We start from the raw sequence: 18,646 nt of genomic DNA on the forward strand, positions 1-18,646 counted from the left end.
GGAGTATCAGAGATTCTGTGGCCGATCAAAAACAGGTGCGTCCCGTCTCTTGATGTCCCCAGTGTATGAGAATGGTGAGCAGGCATTTTTTTGGCCCGCTCCAGCTGCATCGCGAGAGCTTGCTCAATCGAGAACAGGCATGGAAAGTGGTGCATTCCTTTCGATGTCTCCATAAATTCGACTTGACCTCTGTGAGTTACAAAATAGAGAATTATTGGGGTTTTGCGCCCTTGAGATGGCGGTTTGGTGTGGCGACGTTTCTCCATGTTTGGCCCTAACTGGGCTTAGTTCTCCTTTATATCTCCCTTTCCGTCCTTGTGGCGCCGTATTCCATGGCATTGAGTAAGCATACCTAGAAGGTAAACTTAGTTAAGTGCTTGGTTAAAGCTCCAAGTAGATACAGTTACAGGTTTAGTTAAAAAGACCCCTAACTTCAAAGCCTCACTAAGCAAGCAAAAGGGCACAATAGATGGAAGGAGGGATAGTATCAAGACCTCCTGTGTGACAGGGAATACCTCGGGTGCCTTACAGTCTGTCTAAAGAAGCTATCTCTCCATTCAAACATACACAGTCTATCTCTCTGGCCAAATTGAGGCTGCCCCCGAACGGGCTGAAGGAAGGATACTAGCGTTAATGTCTTTTGAGCGAGTTCGAACTGGAGGGCATACCCAACAAGGCAACTTGGTTAACTGATACACAGCAAGCGATCTCTTTTAGATTTTCCCTCTCTCCAAGAAACGAGTGGGTATCTCAACATGCTTGGCCCGCAGATACTCCGCGACATTCTTCCCGAGAATGTCATACGTGCTGCTGCTGGCAACTCCACGATCTAAGTGATCAAGCAACAAGAAATGAACGGCCCAGAGGTTGGGGAGCTCAAATCTCTCGACCAAACCACCCTTGTAATCATCGCCCAGAAGCTCCTTGACTTTGGCAATTGTCAGCGTCGATCGGAGCCAGTCCCACTCGTCAGCGAAGCGGACGTAGAAGCCAACGTTGCAGTTGGACGACTTGTCCCCGGAGCGTGCATGCACAATGTACCCCATGGGAGCCATGGTCGTGAGGCCCCAAGATGTCAACGGAAGCGGGTTTTCAGGATCGTACGACGGCTGATGGCGTGGGTAAGTCTGGGTCTTTGTTGGGACGGGAATGTCGAATGTCTTGTCCGAGAAGTGCAGGCGGTGGGAGACGACTCCTTGAGGGATCAGTGCCACCCAGAATTCCTGGAGACAGCAGAATCTTGTCAGCAAGTCTTCCCCGTCACATTGGAAGATCTCACGGGGCAGTTTCAACTCACATAGTACAGCTTCGGGGTGCCTTGGCGCATATCCAGAGAGAACTGCGCGCCAGGATACGTCTGCATCACGGTGTCCACAACGGGCTGCAGGAAGACTGAGGTCTGCAAATCATCGACATTGCGCGCCTGCGCAAAGACTCGCAGGTCGCAGGTGGCGGATTCCTGACTGCGTGGATTGTTAGGTGGCCTGCCGTTCAGAGACACTCTGAAGCAGTGGTATTTGTCGAGTGGGAGGACATCTCGGATCTGAGTCTCGAACATGGCCGCTTTCTCCTCGACATCAAGACCAACCACGTAGAAGTGAGTCTCGGCCTGGTACCCACCGATCGCTGTAATGCCGACCTTGGTCGTAGGTGGAGGCGGGAGGCCCTTTGCGCCCGAAACTTTGACGCGGTCTGGGCCGAGTTGTTCCATGCTGATGTTCGTGAGGTCGGCGACAACATCCTAAAAGGGAAGCCGTGTCAGTCATACCACGAGGGAGTGTAGGTGTGCGCAGAGGGATTAGTTGTTGCCTACCGAGTTGAAATACCAAGGACCCTGGATCTCATACAAAAGCTGGCTTCTGCAGGTTTCGGTCGACACCACGCCCTTTGATCCTTGCTCCTTGCTGATGATGCACGTACCATCTTTTGCAAGTTCTGCAATTGGATAGCCGAGATTGATGATGTTCTTTCCAGTCCCGAGCGATTTGAATCCCGACCAGTTGGCGCCGCAGACGTATGCGCCGCATTCGATCAAATGGCCGCAGACCAGGGCGCCGGCGAGCTCGTCCAGTTGGTCCTCATTCCAGCCATGCCACCAGATGCCAGCCGCAATCACAGGAGCTGGGTCCGAGACTCGACCGGTAAGGACAATATCAGCACCCTCGGCCCAAGCCTTCGCAATGCCCCGACCTCCAAGGTAGCACTGGGCGTAGATAGGATCGAACTCCCAGGTCGAAAAGTCTTTGTCTGTCGTAAGTCGCTGCAGTTTGTCTCCCTTTGTGTGCAGGTTTTTCAGGTCTTCGATGGGGATTTCGTCACCGGACACCCAAGCCACTTTTAGATCCAGGCCCTTCCGCGCAATAATCTCCCTGACGTGTTTGGTCAGGAGCTCAGTGCCCGAGGCGCCGGCGTTGGCGGCGAGCTTGATTTTTTTGGCGGCCAGGTGCTCCAAGGCGGGCTCCAGCGATTGAAGGAAGACCGCTTCATAGCCAGGCGCCGTTGGGTCTTGTACCTTCTCCACGCCGCGAGTTGTCATGTTATACTCACTCATCCAGTCGCCAAAGATGACATCCACATCCTCGTTCTGGGCCATGCGTGCTAAGACACCGTGATGGTCTGTAATCCCTCCTTCGCATCCTCCGATGCGCACGGCGCGGCTTTGGATGGATGGCATTGTTGTGTTGGGTGTGGTAGTGTAAGGTAATTTGGGTTGAAGTGATGGTGCTTCGCGTCTGCCTAAAAAGGTAAAAGAGACTAAAAGAAAGATGCTTGTCTTGATAGAAGTCTGAGCCTTATAAGCTTCCTTACAGGCCCTGAATGACAATACTCCTTCACAACAGGAAGATTTCAAATCTCAAGACAGCCTGGAGAACCAACAACCTTCGGATCATAGACCAAGAACCGAGCACCAACCATACAAGCCTGGTATGCTCGAGACAACTTGGAAAACTCAGTGATTTTCCCGCAGTATTAAATCCTCCATGGTCCTCCCGTCGACAAACTCTTGGTGTTCCTGTAGTTTGGAGTCAAGGACTCGGAGATCGATATCCGAACCTGGCGCCGTCAACCCCGAAATTGAAGGGCCTGCCAATCGGCTTGGTCGAACAAGCCTCTCATACCGAGTACCTTGCGGGGAATGGAGAATGAATAGCGTAGAGTGGGGAGAATATAAGACTATATAAGCGGGGACGATGGGATTCTAGTCGTTTTGGGTAATTAGTCTTATGGTCCCCACTCAGGCAGCCGAGGCTCTCCAACCTCAAGTTATCCTGTCTTTTTTTTGCCCTCTCTGGGAACAAGCAACACCGTATCCCTCATAAGAGCCTGGCTCAACTTTAATATCGCTCTATCACCCGCGTTTGGATATTGATCGTGGGTTTTCTCACAAGTATATACCGGAATTATTCGTGATAACGACCATCTTATATCCCGGTTAGATTCAAGTTTACTTCTCCACGCCTTTCCACCTCTCAGCCATGATTGTGAAAGAATCGAGATGGGACCAGCGAGGCAAGCGGCCTGCCAGAATCGCCAATGTCTCGGGGGCCAGAAGTTCGTGATCCCCTGAGTCTCTGTTGACAACCAACGCCGGTAAAGAGAGGCTAATGTTCCCTCAGCCGATCCTGGTTATCATATGCGTCGACAGGCGGAATGGGGCGACGTTGATTTCTTGACGGGCGACTACCTCGCCGGTGAGTGCTGAGACATGTCATGGATTCACCTTTTCTGGGCCTTCTCACGATGTGTGACTGATGGTTCTGCGCGTGTTGCCGAACAGAGATCAATCTACCAGAAAACAAAAAGGGAATGGATGCCGGCTTGCACGAGGGCTGGGAGCCGACTTGCTGGGACGGTTTCGTCCAGACCATTGATCTTATCGCTGAGAAAGAGCTCAAGGTCATTGTCAACGGAGGCGCCCTGAACCCGGCCGGGCTCGCCGCCAAAGTCCAACAACTTGTACGACTCTTCCCCACATGCCATGGCGAAAGTCTAATTCAAGTCTCAAGGTGAACGACAAAGGCTATTCTCTCAAAGTAGCCTACCTCTCGGGCGACGATCTGACCGAAGAAACGAAAGACCAAATCGCTCGAACGGGCCAAATCCCAGCTCATCTCGATTCCAACAACCCCGAGGTCAAGGTTGAAAAGCTCGCAGGTGCACTCCAGGATCACCAGTCTAGACCGGTGATCACTTCGCATGCATACCTCGGAGCCAGAGGACTTGTCGGTGCTCTAGAGGGGGGCGCAGATATCGTCATCGCCGGCCGCGTCGCTGACGCTTCCCCCGTTATTGCTGCCGCCTGGTACTGGCATCGATGGAAGCCTACAGACTACGACCAGCTCGCGAGTGCCTTGATCGCGGGCCACTTGATCGAATGCTCAGCCTACACGACAGGCGCCAATTTCGCCGGCTTCGATAAGTTCGATCTGGACCTGTTTGTGGACCTCCCCTTCGGTATCGCCGAGGTGGCCAACGACGGCACTGCCGTGATCACAAAGCATGAAAACACCAACAAAGGCATAGTCAACGCAGACACCATCACATGCCAGTTTCTCTACGAGATCCAGGGCGCCATCTACTTGAACAGCGACGTGTCCGCCGACACGACCAACATCAAAATTAGGGACGTGGGCAAGAACCGCGTCGAAATGTCCGGCATCAAGGGCTACCCGCCGCCGCCTACGACGAAACTGGCGGTCTTCTATGATGCTGGCTATCAGTGCCAGCTTCTAGCCAACGCTACCGGGTACGCCACGGACAAGAAATGGGAGTTGTTCGAGAAGCAGATGCGGTTTTTCCTCAACGAGAGAGGGGTGCTGGATCAGTTTGACCATCTCGAATTCCAGATGTGAGCAGATCATTCGACTTCTTTTGGGGCTTGTTGGGAAGGGTTTTTTCCCTCTCGATGTATAGCTCGTCTCCCCGGGTCCACAGAGCTGACATGTCTAAACCCCTCACAAAGTGTGGGAGTTCCAGAACCCAATCCTCGAAGCCAACTCCGCAGTACGACCTATTGTCGTATCTTTGCACAGGCTCCAACCGAAGAGCCCGTTTCCCAGATCTTCCCTGCCTGGGCAGACCATGTAATGCAACACTTTCACGGCAAGTACCACTCAAACCCGAGATATATCTCTTCCAAGTGCTGCTGTCGTTGTTGTCAAGATCCACTCTGATACCGGGTTTAGGGTTGCACTGGTCCCTCGACTACCGCACCGCCCACCCCAAGCCATACATCTCCTTCTATCCCGGCCTGTACGACCAGACCTCACTCAAAGAAGCCGCCCACATCCTAGGTAAAGACGGCCAAGTCGCCAAAACCATCGACGCCGTCCTACCGACCGAGTTCTACCACCTAGAACGACGTATCAACTTCGACGCCGACCCGTGCACCCTACGCAACCCACAGGGTCCCACGCGAACAGTCACGCTGGGCGACATCGCCTACGGCCGGTCCGGCGACAAGGGCGCCAACTGCAACTTCGGCATCTACCCGCGCAACCCGGCGCACTGGGACTGGTTCCGCGGATACATGTCGCGGAAGAAGCTGCAGGAGCTGATCGGCGACGACTGGCGGGACTCGTTCTTCATCGAGCGCATGGAGTTCCCGGAGATCAAGGCCGTGCATTTTGTGGTGTATGGAATTCTCGGGAGGGGCGTGTTGGCGAGTACCTTGCTTGATTCGCTGGGGAAGGCGTTTGCGGACTACATTCGAGCGAAGACGGTCGAGGTCCCGGTTGAGGTCTTGGAGCTGTAAAGGAAGGGGAAAATTTGGGTGGCTACCAGAGTCCTGTGTTGTGTGAAAAGATGCCGGCTGTGCTCCAGAGTTGTGACGACAGTTTGATAAACTGAATCGAGATGCTTGATCTTGGCTCAAGAATTCAACGACCGGTGGTGGCCATCAACTTTGCCATTTTCCATGTTTCACCTTCTTTACGTTTCCCCTTGAAAAGGCCATTCGGAGGCAAGTCAAACCCACAGCACTCGGTCCAAGAGTAGCTCCTCCATCCGGTCCTCTCCTCTCCTCTCCTTGAGCCGCAAGCCAACCTTGAATTCCACTCCGTCTGGCACACCAATGAGATTGCTTTTGTTCCCGTGAAAAGCTGCCCCAGTCGGGCACCCCTTTCTCTCAGTCGCTCCGGAGAACTACACCTCCGGGTCTTATTGCGAAAGAAATGTTGCGTCCACAACCCGGCGTTCGAACGCCGAAGTAGATAATAGATCCGGCAACCAGGACCCGATCCTCTAAATTGACTGCTTGGTGACTTCTTCTCTCGGCAGAACCTTGCAGTATATCCGTGACGGAGAGTACGGTCGCTCGTCATGGGATGAGTCGATCAGAGTATAGTCGGCAAGTCGATTAAAAGAGAAAGAATATATGTAGAACTTTCCCATAGTGGCAATAATGGGTATATCGCAAGGCTGCACAAGGCGGGGGGTGCGGAAAGTATGGTTTTCTTTGTGAGTGGGAAAAAAGTCCCGTAACAGAAGCTTGTGAGATCAAGCCCGACTTGTCACGGCATTTAATTTGGGGGACTTGACAAGCCAAACGGAGTGGGTAGTGCTCGCTGTTTTCAAATGGCGCCCAAAACTTCCATCTCAATTTGCCAAGGCTGTAAGGAGGCTCTTGTCCCTCGTCTATTTCTTCTTCAGCAAACCCTCGTCAACATTCACCTCTACCGTCTTCGACCCTCCAGCCTCCTTTTGCGCAACCGGAACAACAACATTCTCCAGCCGCCACTCCATTCCCGGGTATGCATCGCTCATGACGAGAATATCGACCTTCATCTCCTCCTGGCCTCTTCCCGCGTCCAATTCCGGAGCTGGGATCTTGAGCTTGACGTTTGCAGTGCCTACGGCCTTGCTCCGAGTTCCCTGTTTTGTAGTGGACCAATTCGCCCTCTTGAGAGCCAAGACATCCAACCCCTGGCCACTTGAAGCCGATCCGGGAGGGAGCACAAGGACGAAATAGCCCTCTGTCTGTGGCTTTGGGAATCTCGGGGCGTATATTCTGGCCTCATGGTCAAGCAGTCGATTCCTGCGTTTCAGAGTGAGTTGCAAATTGTCCGTGTCGCCCGTCGCCGACAAAGCAAGGTCTGGAAGTGCATTCACCGCCTTGATGAACGCCATACGGGTATTTTGGGCTTTTATTCCAAGCACGTTCATCAACCCGTCAATTGTCTTCACTCCATGCCTGGTAGACAGCACCGCGGTCATGACCAAGTCCTTCGGGACTTTCCCTTCAAGCTTTTCGTCAAACACCTCATCCACACCAGGCAGAATGCTGAGCGGGTAATCCTCCGGCCATCGCGCAGACTTGATGCACTGTAGCAGTCTAACCATTTGCACGACAGCGTCAAACCTGTTGAGCTCCGTCATGACGTCGACTCCAGCTTGGATGATGCGAATGCCCTGGTCCAGCACCGAGATTTGGTCGCCCACGTAATCAGAGATGGGGAGGTCGATGCGGGCCATGAACGCCTGGATGAGGAGGAATGCCTTGACGTGAGGATCCCACATTGGCAGATTGTCCATCAGACCCTCGGTGTCAAAGGGTAAGTTCTTCGCCAATTCGGCGTTGATAAGATCTTCATTATGCCGCACTGGGAGATCGTCAAACTCAGTAGCCAGGCTGATCCAAGCCAGAGCATCCGCGAAGGTCGCGGAAGGGCTCTTGCGCGCTTTCGACAGGAACTTGCGAATCGTCAAGTGGCTAAGGTAGTAATACGACATGATCTTGCCAAATGGAGTGCTGTCCACGTCGCCGTTATTGTGCACCAAAACACAGTCACTTTCAGCTAGGTCGTCGAGCGATTTGTCCACCAGCGTGATCATGTAGTCGGCAGCGGCTTGTCTTGCAACAAGCTGATTTTCCTTGTGCTCCTCCGCCGAGATCTCAAGACCATAGTATGTTGGGTTTTTGTGCAGACGACGGAAGAAAAATGTCCAGGTTAGGTAATCGAGCGCGTCTTGCTTGGTGGTTATGACACCAGCGGAGACCTCGGCGCCCAAATGGTTATCAAGGACTTTGTGCAGAGAGCTCTCCACGGGAAACCCGGTGTGTAGGAAATGCTTGTAGAATGCCTTCTTCGAGTCCTGGGTAAAAATGCGAGCAATCCCAGACGTATCGAATTGCGGTCGTCCGGCTCGGCCAAGCATCTGAAGAACGTCGGTCAAATCCATGTCTTTGTATCCCTCGATTTTGGCATCGAAGAATTGGGTTCCTTTGACGACGACCAGATGAGCAGGCAGATTGACGCCCCAGGCAAGCGTCGATGTCGCAACGAGGATCTGGATCTTGTTCGCAGCGAAAAGTTGCTCGGAAAGTGTTCGATCAGACTCTACCAACCCGGCGTGATGCAGGCCGATGCCGAAACTCAACGCTTCTTTTAGCGCGGCATCCTTGACAGCGGACAGAGTATGCTGAAGATCGTCTTCATTGTCAAAGTGTAGAAACCTTCTCGGGTTCTCTTCCATACCACAGAAATTAATGAGGTCTTTTGCAGTGAGACGAGTTTGTCTTCTCGACGCCACGAAGACTATGACAGGCTTGTCCGGACTGTGGTTTTTGATGGCAAGGTAGGTTGGGCGGTTCATGCTTTGCATCAACGGGCAGAATCCCCTCTGCTCGGGAAAGCCATCGATATATATCTCAAGTGGAACTGGACGGACACTGTGGCGGAAGTTGAAGAGCCCTTGATTGTTTCCAGGCTTAACCCCAAGCCAATTCGCCAAGTCGGTGGCGTTTGCACAGGCCGTCGACATGCCCACCAGGCGAATGGATCCACTTTCCGCTTGCGACGCGATGTAGTTCATCCTTGATACGATGATCTCGAGGATGGGACCGCGGTCGCCGCCCAATAGATGTATCTCGTCAATAATCACGAGAGACACCTGCCGAACGTAAGATCTGGTCTGCCATGAGCGGGATATTCCGTCCCATTTCTCAGGCGTCGTGATGATGATATCTGCATCTCGAATAGTCCGTGTATCTGGAGTATTGTCGCCAGTCAACTCAACCAGTTTCAAACCCATTGGTACGGTGAGCCGCTTGCGCCAGTCTTGCACTCTCTCTCGAACAAGCGCCTTCATAGGTGCAATGTACACGACTTTACTCCCTGGTCTTTCACGGAATGCCCACCACATAGCTAGCTCTGCAGCAACGGTCTTCCCGGAACCGGTAGGCGAACCCAAGAGGACGTTGTTTGAAGTATGGTACAAGGTGTGGAAAATCTGAGTCTGCATCGGATTGAAGAACTGGAAGCGTTGTCCATAGAGCTCTTCCAGCGCCGGATTTTTCAAGGCGGTGATCGGAAGAGGTTGTAGGTCCAGGAGATCTGTATACACACTCTCAGTGTCTGGTCGGATGAGATGCTGGAATGAGACGGGATGAACGGTCTCTGCTCCTAGCCATCGATCCGATATGACTCTGACATATATTTGAGAAGGCAGGGGGTCGGCCAGTGGTATGGTGAAGTTGAGTTCGTGGTTGTCGTGCATCTTCTTCCGGCTCAGGATGAAATACTCATGATGGTAGATTTCTGACGTTTCCGAATTTTCAACCCAAACCCAGTATGATTCAGAAGTGCCATGGTGACGGTCATTCCAGACGAATTCCGGATAGAGGTACAACCTCATACGGAGCACATCCCTATTAAGTGGTGCAGTTTCTGCCTCGACAGATACCGTCGGGAAATTGTCGAGCAACTTCGTCAAGGTGGTCCCCATTTTTTGGTTGTGCACAAGATTTCCAATCTCAGCTGGCTCCATTTCTCGCAGGCTTTCAATGTTCGAAGAGGGTGCCTTGTCATCCAAATTCTTCAAGACTGGTACAGGTAGATCAAACTGGTGAAATGGGTGTTGAAAAGGCCAGATTTGCTTCTCAATGGCCTTACACATGGACAGGAGAACTTGACACTGATAACCCCAGCCACGATTCAGAGCGATCATGAACAAAGCTCGACAAATTCGGGCCGAGTTCTGTGCAACGTATGCCAGGTCTGAAACCAAGGCAAAATCTTCAAGTTTCGCCCTCGATATGTATGACTGAAGGAGAATATTTGTCTTTGCGTGGTTCTCAATAACTCTCTGCTCTTTCTCTTCCTCGGAGCTCTTCGGGCCATTCTTTCGATCCTCGATCTCACACACGACAGCTTCCTGGCGTAGTCGGTGTAGTTCCAGCGCTTCATTGTCTCGGGACTGGATGTTGTCGAACTCGCCGCTCATGCTGATCATTTTCAGAACATCTGCCTCGCTTGCATGTGGCCGCATCATGGTATTGAATATTTCGATACTGCTCTGAAGGACATAAAATTGGCTGGCAATACGACCGACATCCTTTGCTCGTAGCTCGTCCGTTCTCTCATTGAAGATGATCATTTGACTACGGTGCAGCGTTCTGGCGGCGTCGATGATTAGTTTGCGCCGCCTTTGGCCCAGTTGAGGATCATCTTGGTACTCATTCCAATCTATCCCGTAGGCCTGCGGGTTTCGCCGCATGCGAATGAACAGATAGGTGTAGCCCAGCCAGGTCACTGCCTCCTGCACAGTAGTTACTGTACCCAGACTGATCTCAGCATTGAGGTTATCGACCATCTTCTGTGAGAATTTGGACTCAATTGGTTGCTGCTGGGTGACGGCGGACAGATAATGTTGCAATTTATCGTGAGTGGTACAAATGTATCCGACACCGCTGTCTTGAAACTGGGGACGACCAGCACGTCCAAAAATCTGAAGGACGTCAAGTATTCCAAGATCCACAAATTTACCGGCTTCAGCGCTGTAAAGTTGTGTTCCTTTGATTACGACGGCTGCCGCGGGTAAGTTGACACCCCATGCAAGGGTTGCTGTGCAGCAAAGCACTTTGATGGCGCCGTCAGAGAAGATTCGTTCAACAAAGTTTCTGTCTGATCGCGGCATGCCAGCATTATGGCATCCAAACCCCTTGGGAACAATGTCTCGCAGTTCTCGGCCTCGAGTGGTTTTCAAATCGGCCATTGCTCTTACATAGGCAGGATTGTCGGAGTCTGGCACAAACAGCTCTGCACACCCATCGTCAACAGCCATTTGGTAGAGGGTACGGGCAGCCAACACGGTGTCTTTCCTGGAATGAACAAAGACCATGACTTGCTTGTCCTGTTTCAGAAGCTCCTTGACCTTCTCGAAGGTGGTTTGATCTAGGTTCTCGCGCTGAACCTTGCTTCCCTTCCCCTTGACACCGATGAAGTGTTGTTCGAGAGGGACGGGGCGAAAAGAAGCATCAAAGTAGAACAGGCCAGACATGCGATTGACTTTCAGGAAGTCCGCAACATCGATGTAATTTGGAAGAGTGGCAGACAGTCCAACAATACGAATCAGTGACTGTGTACTTTCCACCTGCCGTTCTGTCCTGGCGACCAAGGACTCGATAACAGCACCTCGCTCGTCATGAAGCATATGGACTTCATCGATGATGAGTAGCCGGACTTTCTGGACCAGTTCAGTGTCTCCAGTGCTCTTCCGAGTAACAACATCCCACTTCTCCGGTGTCGTCACGATGATTTGGGTCGCAGCAATTTCCTTCTTCGTCAATTGCATATCACCAGTCAACTCTCGCACTTGAATGCCCAGCCATGCCAATCGCTTGCCCAGCTTTTCTGTAACTTCGGCAGCTAGAGCTTTCATCGGCGCAACGTAGACGATCTTGAAATCGTCTGCCATCACTATAAACTCCGTGGCAGTGGGCTCCTCAATTGGATTGGGTATGATGTTCTTGGAAATGGCTTGCAGGATCGTGAGCATAGCCGCATCAGTCTTACCAGCACCAGTAGGAGCACAGATTAGCATGTTCTCGGCTGTAGTGTATGCCACAGGATAAAGCAGACTCTGCATTCGATTCAAGCTCTTGTAACCCTTGAAGGTACGTTGGCACAGACCATCCATCTCGGAGATAGCGACCAGTTTCTGTCCTGCAGCAAGAGAGCCTACCTTTGAGGCCGGGATTGCATACTCCTCGTATTTTTGATAGTCATGTCGCGTACTGCCAAGAGGTAGGGCATACCTTCTGCCAGCCACATCCAACATATTACCCGTGGCGGCGACATCAGACTTGTAGACATGAGGATATTTCGGCCCTGATCGATCAAAAGCTGGAGCCAGGGCAGCATTTTTGTGCTCGTAGTCCTGTCGTCGGAGAGTTGCATCGCGCTCCTGACGAGTCTCCAGGGATCCAAAGAGGCCATCGGTCTGACGAATAGTCGCAGTTTGAGAATTAAGGACTTCCTTGCGATGAGAGATGAGTTCAATGACAAAGTCAAGGTCGTCAAATCCAACGATATCTGCTAGCGACATCTGCAATTCATCGTCCGAAGTGTCTGACGCCAACAGAGCAGTGATTTGCTGCTCGATCTCGGTGGGGTCGATGCCAGGCTTTGAGCGAGCCCAGGCAGCACATTTTGAACTTAGCCATGTCCTGTCAAAGACACCGTTGGTGTCAAAGTTGGGAGTTTTGAACCCATTTACCGCGTCGTCGACATCGTCGGTGAAAGGGCTCTCATCGACCGCGCTTTCAGCGTCCCAGATGTCGTCATCAACGTCTTCACTCAAGTCTTCGTCCAAGTCAAGATCTGCCCCATACATCTGCGGCGCGTCGTTGAGGGATGACAATTTCAAGTCGGCAATAGCTTGTCGCATAGCTGTCACTTGAGCCAGCCATTGTTCCTCGGACTGGAAAGTTTGGCTAACCATTTTGCAGATCAGCTGAACAAGAGGAGCAGAAAAGGCTTCTGAGACACCCAGTGTAATGAGAAGCAGTCTGGCAGCCTGTGCCGGAAGGCTGTGTTGATACAGGGAGGAAGGATACGGGAAAATGAAAAGTCACTTTTTGCTGGCTGATGAGTTATGACTCGCACACAGTCGCAGCCTCGCTCTAAGCAAGGCTGGGCAGTGATAGGCTCAAGGGCATTCGCGGGGGCCTGGGCTGGGCCCTAAAATGATTGGTCTAGGTGGATAATGGGGGCTGGAACTTGAGGTTGGAGGGGCATTTGGCGGGCTGGCTGCTGCTGGCACCGCCCACAAAGGCACAAAGGCAGACCACGGGAGGGCCTTTTGGTCCCGGCGCTACGCTTGTGACGTTCCCCTCGAGGCACTCGCAGGCACTGTCAATTCATCCGTTCTATCATTTCTTTACAACATCCCGCTCTCCCTTGTCTTGTGATCATTCCTTTCACAGCGGAACCGTATCCTTGGACTCTTTGCTACTCTGTGAACTTCTCGAGCGACACTTTGACCTCGAAAAACTTGTGCTTTGCAACACTCCCCCACGTCGAAAACAAAGAACACACACCGCCAGAATGAAGATCTTCTACATCGGCGTGAGCAAGACCTTCGATCACAGATTAGGCCGCAGCAAATAGATGCTAACCTTCCTGTAGGTCCTTCGAAACGAGACCGCTCCGGCCATCGAGCTCGCTGTTGAGCGAGACCTGTCCTCTTTTTCCCGCTTCACTCGAGACAGGTAGGCATGGCACATTCCTCAAGTACAGTCCGTGAAACTGCTAACGCGCTGCTTTCTCACCAGCTATGGCGAATTCATGACCGTCTTCGCCAAAACAGTGGCGGAACGCACCAAGCCCGGCGTTCGATCCGACATTGAGGAAAAATCCTACACATTCCACGCCTACAGCACCAGCCTAGGACTCTGCGGTATCATCATATCCGACGGCGAATACCCGGCGCTCGTCGCACACCAACTCCTCTCCAAGATCATCGACGAATATTCGTCCCAAAATCCGCGATCCTCGTACTCCACCACCCCGCCGAGCACGAGACCGTTTCCGCAACTGAAAGAGTACATTGTGAAATACCAGGATCCGGGCCAGGCGGATAGTATCATGAAGGTGCAGAGGGAGTTGGACGAGACCAAGATTGTGCTGCACAAGACGATCCAGAGCGTTCTGGAGAGGGGGGAGAAGATTGACTCCCTGGTGGCCAAGAGCGATGGTCTAAGCGCACAGAGTAGGATATTCTACCAGCAGGCCAAGAAGCAGAACAGTTGTTGTGTGGTTATGTGAGCATTACAAGGAGCAAAAGGGACCAGAACATCCAGGACGTTTGTACATTCGATCGACGTTGGCCTGGATCATTGAGGGACAGAAATGCCGCGGCGGAGAAGTAAACTGTTGGACCGGACTGCCGTGTTGGAAGTCGGAGTTAGATAATAGTGTGGGAATCAGGTAAAGCAGGCGTTCAGGTGTTCCATCGGACAGGATGAGACGAGACGAGACGAGACGAATTGAGAAGACATAATGTTGGCCGCAACCGTCCGACCATATCATGCTTGACCACCTGCAACACCGTTTCGTTCGCTGCGCCATTCTAATTAAATATCCCACGAATACCGTTCCGAAAGGGCTCGATGGGTTCTCTGAGCGCGGGCACGTTTTCCTCTCCTTCCCATCCCCGTGTTCATTCTCTATTAACTCCCCTCGACCATCCTACTCAGCCTCTCCAACCGTTCCCCCTCGACCCTCATACCGACCCACTCCTCCATCCTCGTCGCACCCACACTCCCGCCCTGGTAGAATTCAATGCTGGGCGTATTCCACTTGAGGACGGACCACTCGAGCCTCCGGCATTGCAGGCGCTGACACTCTCTCGCAAGGGCGCGAATCAGGGCCGTGCCGTATCCTCGACCCCGATAGGTGGGGTGCACGAACAGGTCCTCGAGGTAGATGCCCGGCCGGGCGTGCCAGGTCGAGTAGTTGTGGAAGTACAGGGCCATGCCGGCAACCTCTCCCTTGTCGTCGTCCCCTGAGTCCTTGGTAGGACCAACGGGACAGATCAAAAGCGTCTTCGCATACCCCTCTGTAAAGCCCTTGTCCAGGTCCTTGGGGTCTACGGGAAACGAGAGCGACTCGCGCAGCGACTGCTCCGTGGCCAAAACTTCGTGAAGCGCTTTCTCGTAAATGGCCAGTTCGCGGATCAGGTGTAGGATGACAGGTACGTCGCGCTCCGTGGCGTAGCGGATCTTGTACGTCGAGGTTTCCTGTTCAGCCATTTTCTGTTTGTTTGTTTTTTGTTTTTTTCTTCTGGCTTTTCCTGTGTGTTGGCGGTTTGGTCAGAGGGTGCGTTCGCCGAGTTGATCTTGTTCTTTCTCCTGTTTTTGCGAAAGCGGAAAAATTGCAAGATTTATATACACAAATAGCATGCCATCGTCCTCAGATTTGATGTTGTAGTCGCGAAAGGAGGTTGAAGCCCGCCCTGTGATCATCACTAGCCCCGCTTTGCGCGGGCGAAAAAATAGTTCTTCAAAGTTCTCGCATTTTTGCTCAATGCTCACGGAATTGCTCTCAGTCAGTCACTCTGGTGTAACCCTCATGATACATATAGGCTTACAAATCTCATGTCAAAATGTTAGCGAACGCCCTTCCGAGTTGTAATCTAACAATTCCTGAATTGGTCGCTCATATCTCTCCAAGTGACGCAGGTGTCAGAAGAGCGGAGGATGCGTCCAACGGCTTGAAACGGTGGGGTTTTTTTCGAATCGTGTTACCCTGACCATGGTATCTCGAGGACACGAAGGAGATCGAGATCAACGGGAGACAACATTTGTGGGGGATTATGGAGGCTTCATTTCCCATGGATATAATTTTCCTGCCTTCAGCAACTCACGTCCGAGTTGTCGATATAGGCCAACAATTCTGTCGATTCTCAGCGTAAGAGTGGTCCGAGGAGAATAATCACGGGAAGACGGAATCAAAAACGTCCTTTCCCGGCTTGTCATGTAGCAGGCCAATCCACATGAACGACTTCAAGACCCCGCGCATCTCGTTCCACGACTTTACTTCACATCTGTCGATGTGTTGTCGCAGACAATCCTTCAACCCTGGGTGGTCGGATGTCGTAAATGCTGAAATGGCTCCAACCATCAAAAACCAGAGCATGCTCTGGGGCGAGGCCACATCCACAAGGTTGGTTTCTAGAAGGCAGCTTTTGTAGATAGAAGGAAAGTAAACATAGGGCAACCTCAGATACTGCCACTTTAGGAAAATGTGATGTGTCAACCCCAGTAGGCTGAGCCTTACTGCTTCGTCGACCGAGCCGGCATCAAACTTCATATGGAGGAGGCGATACATGACCGAAGCCATGGTATCGTAGATGAGTGGCGGGGAAAGCATCCGTTGGGTTTCGACTGCAAGATTGACGATGGAACAGAATGTCTTCATAACTCCCCAGGCTTCGGCTAGAGACTTGTCCATCTTGTCGAGCAGTCCTGAGTCTTGTTGAGAGCCAGTGACATTAACACTGTTTCGAATTGACAACAGTTCCTGGTCTGGATAAGGCATAAAGGGCTCTGAAAGATGGTCGTTGAAGAAGACGGGCTCCGATCCACTCTGCATCGCCATACTTATATCGCATCTGTGCAACAATCAGGCGCTTCTGGAGCCGTGCAACATTCGATGGGAGCAACGGCTACGGCTTACCTGAACATTTCCGTCAGAAGCTTGTTGCCTTTAAAGGCAGCTATTCCTCCTCTTAGATCGACCATCTTGCGAAGACCCACCATGTGATGCTTGAAGGTCTCATCTTCGCCCATGAAAAATGCACTTGCAGCCAAGGTCAAAACCACAGCGATTGTCGAGTTTGAAAACTTGGTGCTCTCGTCGTCCAGTAAGAGTCTTTGACGTAGGATTTGAACCCCTTTCAAGAAATGCACAGTTGCGTCTTGGTTGGAGGTAGGGTATTGTCGACCTAATACCCTGTCCATGAAGACCTCGGCCGCGAAGACAGTCACATGAAGATAGGCAGGGTCGAACTTGAGAGGAATGAACCACTCCATGTCTCTCTGGCTGAATCCTGTCACGTTCACCAGGGGGTATAATGCTCTTGCTGCCATGTCAAAGACTATTGTTGGGTCAAGGTTAGCTCCAGGCCATCGCCGAGCAGGACTAACGCACATCTCACAACATCACCAAACGCGGCGGGATCCATCTCAGCAGCAAGCTCGATCGAAGACAAATCCGAGCCCACTTTTCCGGGGATAGCTGAGTAGTACGCGTCGACGAATGTCTTCAATGGCTCGGGAGCACCTCGTTTGGAATCAACCTCGACTGCCCAACTCGTCGATCTTCGTTGTTTGGCGCGAAGAGACTTGCCCCGGTTTTTCCCCCGCATTACCTGACTCCTGATGAGCCTCTGCGTCTCTGCATCCGCCTTACTGACGTCCGTTGTCACGATAAAATGCATCCGTGCTGGTCAACGACGGGAATTTTGTGAGAGTCCACCCTTTGGGAAGAGAACTCAAGCGAATCAAGAGTGAGGTCTGGCAGATCTGGATCTTTCTGTAGCAGACCATAGTCTCGGGACGGAGAGGGTAACGGTTTCTGATCGTTCCGACTGAATAATTGTGCGCGGATACGGAGCCTCCCATGGCCGTATCTTCCCTTCCGTCCGTTGGGTGCCTATTGTCTTGGCATTGGTCTTGGGGTTCAACTTGAAGTTTCTTGGGCATGCCTAGAAGGTATCGTTAGTCCAGAGCTTCAAGTAAATTTAGTTAAAGCTTTAGTTAAAGCTTTAGTTAAAGGGACCCCACATCTTCGAGGCCAAGAAAAGTGGCGCCCAACGGACGGAAGGGGAGATGGAATTCCTTTTTCCTCCAGGAACAAGAGATTGGGCCCACGGAACCTGGACCCCCAACTGCAGGTGTATGGGTGGTTAATGTTCAGCCGCAACGCTCGTAACGGTAGGCTGGGACCTATGAAAAAGGACCGGATCAGCATCAGTAGTCTACAGGTGCAGTGCCTACTGATCCTGGCTCGGCAGGTTCTTGCCGTTGGGGGAGATCTCGTTTGGATATCTATGGGGACGGTCTTTCGGACGGCCATGCAAATGGGCCTCCACCGTGATCCAAAGCATTTCAAATGGATGGGTATTCTGAAAGCTTTGGCGAAGTTGACTCTGTCTGTCTACCTACCTCGCTACCTAGATATGTAGCCTGTGACTACTCACTAGTCCTGCTTTGGTGTTCAGTTACTTTTGACTTGGGTTCAGCCTCGTCAACGAGGCCGTCACTCCGCCTTTTCTCGGCTATCCATCCTGGACTGGTCCGCTGGTTCGTGGCCGCATGAAAGGTCCAGTCGTAACACCAGAAGCGAAAAATCACCATTAATCAGCAAAGTCAAATTGCTTGATCATACATGGCCCCCACAACTCCTGAAACCATGTCGTGGCAATTGACCGACGGCCAAGCCTAGTCTGATAAATGGATCCAAGGCATCGAAAAGCTTGGGCTGAAAACTGAGATTTGTAAAGGTGCGAACCGGATGAAGCACCCTTGCCGTGGAGTAAATCACTTTACGATCAGTTGAAGAAATACGCGGAGAAAACCTCCGTTGAGTCCAGTGCGACTAGCGGGTCAAGATTCCATAATCTGCAGCATACGCCGTGTGCTGGCGGGTGGTCTACAAGACTCCCACTTATGAACTTAGTGCTGCTGGCTCGAAATGTAGCAAATTCGCGACAGAGCCATGTCTCTTTCGGGTTATGGAAACCTTCCCTTTTCGATTGTATATCTTCCCTGGATCGCAGCGAGGCTGGACATGGTACGAAGTCAATTTGTGACCCTGAGAGTTTGGGCGCAACGTGACAGAACACCGGGGCCATCTCAGTG

The 18,646-nt window shown here is 52.0% G+C and overlaps 6 protein-coding genes across 6 annotated transcripts; 2 read left to right on the forward strand and 4 right to left on the reverse strand.

The window, feature by feature from the left end:
* Positions 1–713: 713 nt before the first annotated feature.
* Positions 714–2,674, reverse strand: Z520_08631 (uncharacterized protein; the record flags this gene model as incomplete). Its single annotated transcript, XM_016779127.1, has 3 exons — positions 714–1,223; positions 1,298–1,741; positions 1,814–2,674. 3 exons carry the CDS (start codon positions 2,672–2,674, stop codon positions 714–716), a joined length of 1,815 nt encoding a protein of 604 aa, XP_016629634.1.
* Positions 2,675–3,476: 802 nt separating this feature from the next.
* On the forward strand, positions 3,477–5,755 carry Z520_08632 (uncharacterized protein; the record flags this gene model as incomplete). Its single annotated transcript, XM_016779128.1, has 6 exons — positions 3,477–3,552; positions 3,618–3,692; positions 3,779–3,957; positions 4,008–4,849; positions 4,964–5,107; positions 5,164–5,755. The coding sequence occupies 6 exons, from the start codon at positions 3,477–3,479 to the stop codon at positions 5,753–5,755; spliced, it is 1,908 nt and encodes a 635-aa protein (XP_016629635.1).
* Positions 5,756–6,636: 881 nt separating this feature from the next.
* Z520_08633 (uncharacterized protein) lies at positions 6,637–12,723 on the reverse strand (the record flags this gene model as incomplete). Its single annotated transcript, XM_016779129.1, has 1 exon — positions 6,637–12,723. The coding sequence occupies one exon, from the start codon at positions 12,721–12,723 to the stop codon at positions 6,637–6,639; it is 6,087 nt and encodes a 2,028-aa protein (XP_016629636.1).
* Positions 12,724–13,328: 605 nt separating this feature from the next.
* On the forward strand, positions 13,329–14,048 carry Z520_08634 (uncharacterized protein; the record flags this gene model as incomplete). Its single annotated transcript, XM_016779130.1, has 3 exons — positions 13,329–13,349; positions 13,410–13,492; positions 13,556–14,048. 3 exons carry the CDS (start codon positions 13,329–13,331, stop codon positions 14,046–14,048), a joined length of 597 nt encoding a protein of 198 aa, XP_016629637.1.
* Positions 14,049–14,452: 404 nt separating this feature from the next.
* Z520_08635 (uncharacterized protein) lies at positions 14,453–15,034 on the reverse strand (the record flags this gene model as incomplete). Its single annotated transcript, XM_016779131.1, has 1 exon — positions 14,453–15,034. The coding sequence occupies one exon, from the start codon at positions 15,032–15,034 to the stop codon at positions 14,453–14,455; it is 582 nt and encodes a 193-aa protein (XP_016629638.1).
* Positions 15,035–15,716: 682 nt separating this feature from the next.
* On the reverse strand, positions 15,717–17,223 carry Z520_08636 (uncharacterized protein; the record flags this gene model as incomplete). The annotated part of the gene is made up of 3 exons (XM_016779132.1): positions 15,717–16,395; positions 16,461–16,881; positions 16,935–17,223. The coding sequence occupies 3 exons, from the start codon at positions 17,221–17,223 to the stop codon at positions 15,717–15,719; spliced, it is 1,389 nt and encodes a 462-aa protein (XP_016629639.1).
* Between the last annotated feature and the right edge of the window lie 1,423 nt (positions 17,224–18,646).

The sequence above is a fragment of the Fonsecaea multimorphosa genome, assembly GCF_000836435.1.
Source record: "Fonsecaea multimorphosa CBS 102226 unplaced genomic scaffold supercont1.20, whole genome shotgun sequence".
Taxonomy (NCBI): Eukaryota; Fungi; Ascomycota; class Eurotiomycetes; order Chaetothyriales; family Herpotrichiellaceae; genus Fonsecaea; species Fonsecaea multimorphosa.